Raw genomic sequence first — 6,224 nt, 5'->3', positions numbered from 1 at the left:
GAGCGGCCACCGCACTCCAGTCTGAGCGACAGAGTGAGACTCCAACTCAAAAAAAAAAAATGCATATCTGCCCTTACACGTTTAACCTTCAGTCACCTTCAGAGTACTCTCTCTTTGATGTATCATGCCTATCAAGACACCTGTTCCACTGCTCGAAACAGTTTTGGAACTTGTCAATTTTGATGCCTTTTAGTGCTTCTGCCATTTTTTGTTTCACCTCTTTCACACTGGCAAAACGTTTCCCTTTGAAGACTTATTTAATCCAGGGAAACAAACAAATATCTTGGGGGCAAGATCGGGTGAATAGGGAGGGTAGAGCACGGGAGTCATGTCGTTTCTGGTCAAAAACTGCCGAACACTCAACGCGGTGTGGGCAGGTGCTTTGTCAGGGTGGAACAACCTGTTTGCCACAACTTGGTATCACACAGCCTTCTCAAGACTTCAGACAAAAACTCGGGTTGATCCTTTGATCCGAAGGAACAAATTGTAAGTGTCCTACCAGGGATGTGCCCTCCAAATGATAATTATAGCTTTTTAGGGGGTCCCTCTTGTATTATAACCTTACAGCAAAATTGTCCTAAAATTAAAGGCCTTTTTGACCCCCCCAAAAAAACTCACTAAGTGAAGAGATAAATATAGTCGTAATTCCAATAAACAAATTCTCAAACTTCAAAAATTACCTAATCAAACTTGGCCCAGGTATTGAAATATATCAGTGAATTTAGTTTACTTAGTGTGTGTTTGTGGTGCAGGGAATGGGACAGAGAAAGATGAAGTGGCAGCAGCCAAGGCCCTTGAGCTCTTGGTTCTAAGTGGCAGGCTGAAGTTTCAGCCCACTTGTCAAGGAAGGTGCATCTTATTCCTTGACTTACGCACGGGATTGGGAAGAATACAACACAAAATTACAGAAACACACATACACAAAGGAGACATGCCTTATAGGTCTCAGCAAGAAGGAAATCCATGTTAGGGAACACTTCTACCTCAAGTGTAATGAAGTTTTTTATTTTGATCACCGTATGTTGGAATTAATCCTCTTCTTTAACAGAAGTATTGCAGTGTATCAATAAGGGTACCTGATGTCAAATCAGGTGAAGTGGGGACCAAAGTGAAGCCCAAACTTTGCCTGTACAATGACCCTTTGTATACCTTACCCTGAATTGTACCCCACATTTAAAAAAAAAAAAAGAAGAATTACGATTTATACCCTTTCCTTTCACACACGTGAGGTAGACAGGATATGTTCACTCTTTGGTGAGCTACCATGCCCAAGATTTTTCAAATGATGGAAGGAACCTGTTGTATCATGACTTTACTCAATGTACATTACTCAATGTAATAGGCTTTCCTTATATTCTGTATTGAATCATATCCAAAATGTAGCGAGCATAAACAATAAAGAACATAACATGGAAGTTCCTCAAAAAGATCACGTTCAAATTATCAGAATACTATAAGAAAGGGATTGCAGTAGTAGGAAACTGCCGGGGCGGGAGGGATTGGCAGCTGAGGGAAACTACCAGGGGAGGGAGGGGCACACCTTATCAACACGGGTACCTGCATAATGAACCTTTGCATACCTAACCCTGAATTGTCCCCTACATCTTTTTAAAAAAAGGGAAAAAAAGTCACGCTCAGATTTATCATCCCACATCTCTCTTGTCAGATGTGTTTTAGTTACCCAAATGGTTTTCATATTATGATGCTTCTCCTCCCCCCAAAAAAGAAAAAAATGGGAGGCAGTTCCATCTTATTAATAGCAAACTTTATAAAACTCAGAAGCAGAATGGTAGGAAGCTGGGGAAGAAAAAACCAGTAGCCCAAGGCCAAGAAAATGAAAGGTCTATTTCAGGAGGACCAGGGCTGATAGAACAAGCTTAACTAACCATAAATTATGGGGAAAATTAGCATTATCTCTTTAGGAGGATAAAATGTCAAAAGTCTCCTATTTGGTGGTTCTGTAACAGTGCTCTGTTTAGTCAGGGTAGAAAGGGCTCTTCTGAATCTGTGGGCTCTAGATTTCTAGTTAATGCATTCCTTGTTAAAGATTCAAAATGTTATATTCAAAAAGTGATTTAGAATACTTTCCCTGGTCTCATTCTGTTTTATTGATAGATGGATTTGTTACTATTTATTTGATGCTATCACGTGTTCTGTCAAGCTGGTTTAGATAGCTACTTTTCTTTCTTTCTAAAGGTACAAACTTTAGATTTCATTAGAGTGTTTCTACCACTAAGAGCAATCAAGCACCACTGTGAATTCTGAGTTGGTGGCCTTCCTAATCAATGGCATGTTTTTTTGGGGGGTGTTGCCTTTCTAGAGTGTCCTGCCATACTATGTAGCTACGAAACTGGCTAAAATCCGAAAGCCAACTTTGGATAAACCCTCTTCAGAGACGTTTGTGAAGTCTGCCATTAAAACAGTTGGCTTGCAATCCCGAACCCATGGATACCTGATCCATTCTCTTATGGTATGTAGATTTTTAAGTCCCAAGTCAGTACTTTCTGGCTTAGGGTTTTCTTTCCTATTGAGTCACAAAATAGTATGTGATATATTAGCATATGTACGTTGTCTAGACATACTAACAAGGCATCTATGTTTTATTTTAAATGCTCTTGAACTTAAAATCCACCTATAAATAAAACAGTATAATAAAATATAAACCGTATAATAACCTATAAATCATATGTAGCTCAAATTGTAAATTACAATTACATATCTCCTTACATATCTCCTCCCATTTTTCCCCCAGGGCTCAATACAATCAATCCTGCCTTCTTGGATCAATTTTAAAATGGCCATGGGTATCAATAAGTCGACACGAGCTCGCTATCTGAAGAAATACAAGAAGAACTAAGCATTGGTAACTGCATTGAGTAACTTGGCTGGGTGCTCCCGCCTATGCGTGTTTGCCACAGGGCACCCTCCAGGTCTCCAAAACACGCAGTTGTCATTTCTATAACTGTTAATATGGCTAGATGTTGTCTTAACTGGGAGGACAACAGAAGTTGCTTTTAGGACTTTCTTACATGTACTACCAGGAATAACTTTGAAGTTTAATAGGAATGCTCATATCAGATGAATAGAACCTATTACCAAGAACAACTAATAAAAAGGAACATAATCACAGCAAATCACAGAATAATAGAGTCAAGCATAAAATTCAACAGTTTTATCTGGACCAAAATACCACTGCTCGTTTATTCTTATATTTTATCTGAAACCAATTATAAAAGACAATTTCTGGTTACTTTTTTGGTTTTTAACACTTTGAAGAAAGAGAGATTTATTGATTCACTTATGGGAGGACACACTGCAGTTTACAAAGATCTCTATAAGTGTTTCTAGAAGTACGTTCCAGTTTGTACATTTATATGGAACTATTTTTTCCCAAAGGTAACTAATGACATAAAAAAATTGTGAAGTATAGTTATTTCTAACACACAACGCCCATTAAACTATGCTTTCTTATAATGCATATTTCTTCTCAGATTAAATGTCTGTAAATATTGAAAGCTATATGGTATGATCATAAAGGTACATGGGGCAGAATGTACATTGATACTGGCAGCCACTGAAAGCCTGACCCGGAACCATGACTTACTTGGGCCCGGCCTTCATTGTTTCCGCACTGAACCAATATTCTCACAAATGTGACACTGGCTATTCCTATAAACATGACGACATTAAAGAAATGGCATTATGCTTTTAAAGTTGGTACTGTATAGGTACTGGTGTAATTCATTTTAATAAAACGTGGTATAGCCATGGTAAATGTTTCTTTGGTGCTTTAAAGTAAGACCATATTTACACTGTCTTAATATTAGGTAAGACGAACTTTTTATCCTGCTGTGTAAGTTGTAGGGGAAATTGCCAAGAAAGAATTACTGTGCAATATACAACACGGAAGTTGGCCTTTACCTGGTCTGTGGCTCCCAGGTTCTGAGTTTTAAGCACCAGTAAATTTGTCCAAAAAATTTAATTGGACTGTTTAAGTGTTTCTGGCTTTTAATTTGCCAGCTAAGGACATAAAGCAAACACACACACAAATCACCATCTGCTATCATCATCATTACGTAAAAGAAAATATATGTAATATATTTCAGCCCCAAACTAGTAAGAACATAATCTCAAAATAAAGCATTGTCACTTAAATGGAATAAATATAGCTTTATGAAAAACACATTGTGTGCCCTTTCTTCCTCTCTCGTTTTGTTGTAAAAACGGTGATGCTGCATTGAATTGGGCAGTGTTTCATCTGCGTTCACACATTGGTTGGTTGTGTGGCGGTTGGTGTTGGTGGAAAGGTGGTGGATGGGGGAGGGATTGCTTTGCAAGAATACACAATGGTTGTTCTTTTATCCCACTCAGAAATTAGTTGTGATTCTGGAGCTCTAAGTACTGCATGTACTCGCTCATAAGCAGACCCTGGACATTGATCATGACACTATAAGAAAGAGACTGCAGTAATGGGACACTGCGGGGGGGGGGGGCAAATAACATCAATAAGGGCACCCAAACTTTGCCTGTACAGTGACCACTTGTATGTGTATCTAACCCTGAACTGTACCCCATGTCTTTCAAGTAAAAATAATGGTAAAAAATAAAAATAATAATACCACGGTGTTAAAAGAAAGAAATTAGTTGTAATTCTGACTAGAAAATCCCTTAGCAATTTCAAAACTTCTGAGCTTTGACTTTGATTGCTTCAACTTGGCAAATGTCCTCATATTTGATACTCAAGGATGACGATAATGACATGAAAATGTGTTTTTCCAGGCACGTGAAAAGAATAGTTATGTTAAAAGAGAAAACAATAGGCTGGGTGCAGTGGCTCAGCCTGTAATCCCAGCACTTTGGGAGCCAAGGCAAGAAGATAGCCTGAGCCCAGGGGTTCGAGACCAGCCTGGGCAACTTGGTGAGACCTCGTCTCTACACTAAATCACAAAATTTATTCAAGCATGATGGTGAATGTCTGTAGTTCCAGCTACTTGGAAGACTGAGACGGAATGATCGCCTAAGCCCAGCAGATTGAGGCTGCGGTAGCTGTGAGCGTGCCACTGCACTCCAGCCTGGGTGACAAAGAGTGAGACTCCCTACTCAAAAAAAAAAAAAGAGAGAGAAAAATAGACCCAAACTTTCAAAATAGTGAAGCATAATTTTTAGGCTTAACTTTATGTTGACTTTATTTTATGTTCTGATATGTGTTGGATATGATGTGAACCCCCAAAGAGTGGAGTGGAGACAGTATTAATTATATAGAGAGAATTAGCTAACCTCGCAGACTAAAAGCTGTATTTTAAGTTCTTTCTTTGTCCTTTTGGTGAAATAGGCATGGGGTAGGGAAGAACATTAGAGGAACTGGCCTGCACAAACTGCTGTAGATATGCTGATCTCCATTTCCTCAAATGGTTCTGCCCTGAAAAGATGAATTCTGAGTTCTCATGTGATACTTACTGCATCGAAATGCACTAGAACTGAGCTTTATGTAGAGTGAACATCAATGCCAATGTTAGAGTCAGTGGTGCTGATTCGGTATGGAATAGATTTGTTGTGATTATACCTTATGTGAGTGAAATGAGCATAAGTTGGATTATAGTTTCTTAGCTGCATTTTTTTTTAAAGACAAAGTCTTGGTCTGTCATACAGGCTAGAGTGTAGTGGCATGATCATAGCTCATTGCAGCCTTGACCTGGGCTCAGTGGATCTTCCCACCTCAACCTCTCCTGAGTAGCTAGGGCTACAGGTGCATGCCACCATACCCAGTAAATTTTTCAGTTTTGTGGAGAGATGGGATCTCTCGTGTTGCCAGGGCTGGTCTCAAACTCCTAGCCTGGAGTGATCCTCCCACTTTGGCTTCCCAAAGTGCTAGGGTTACAGGCATGAGCCACCACACCTGACCTACTTAGCTCTATTGACACCAAAAATTACCTGAGATTTTGGTGGTCCTGCACTCTCCTACTTTATTCTGTAGTTTACCAGTGTCGAGACAAATAAGCAAAGCTACACGAACACACACACGCGTGCGCACACACACACACTGGAAACTAGTTTAAAATGTTTTACTCTATGACAATCTAATATTTTTAGACCAGTATATTTAGGCCATTCATTTCATGATGCAAAATGGAAATATGGGATATTTAAATTCCCTTGTGGAAGTGCAATTATTTTTATTGATATGCATTTAGGTCTCTAAATCTAGAGATGTAACACTATCTAGT

The 6,224-nt window shown here is 39.1% G+C and overlaps 1 protein-coding gene across 1 annotated transcript in view; it reads left to right on the top strand.

The window, feature by feature from the left end:
* Positions 1-4,183, top strand: part of HSD17B12 (hydroxysteroid 17-beta dehydrogenase 12) — a 176,906-nt gene extending 172,723 nt beyond the window's left edge. The window contains exons 13-14 of the mRNA XM_008065727.2: positions 2,321-2,470; positions 2,753-4,183. Of these exons, the coding sequence (XP_008063918.2) occupies positions 2,321-2,470; positions 2,753-2,857 (255 nt within the window). The 3' untranslated portion in view covers positions 2,858-4,183. The remainder of the gene's footprint in view (positions 1-2,320; positions 2,471-2,752) is intronic.
* Positions 4,184-6,224: the final 2,041 nt, after the last annotated feature.

Source organism: Carlito syrichta, unplaced genomic scaffold (genome assembly GCF_000164805.1).
Source record: "Carlito syrichta isolate Samal-C Ts95f unplaced genomic scaffold, Tarsius_syrichta-2.0.1 Scaffold308800, whole genome shotgun sequence".
NCBI lineage: Eukaryota > Metazoa > Chordata > Mammalia > Primates > Tarsiidae > Carlito > Carlito syrichta.
Note: the sequence above shows the minus strand (reverse complement) of the source record. Positions and strands in the feature narration are given on the sequence as shown.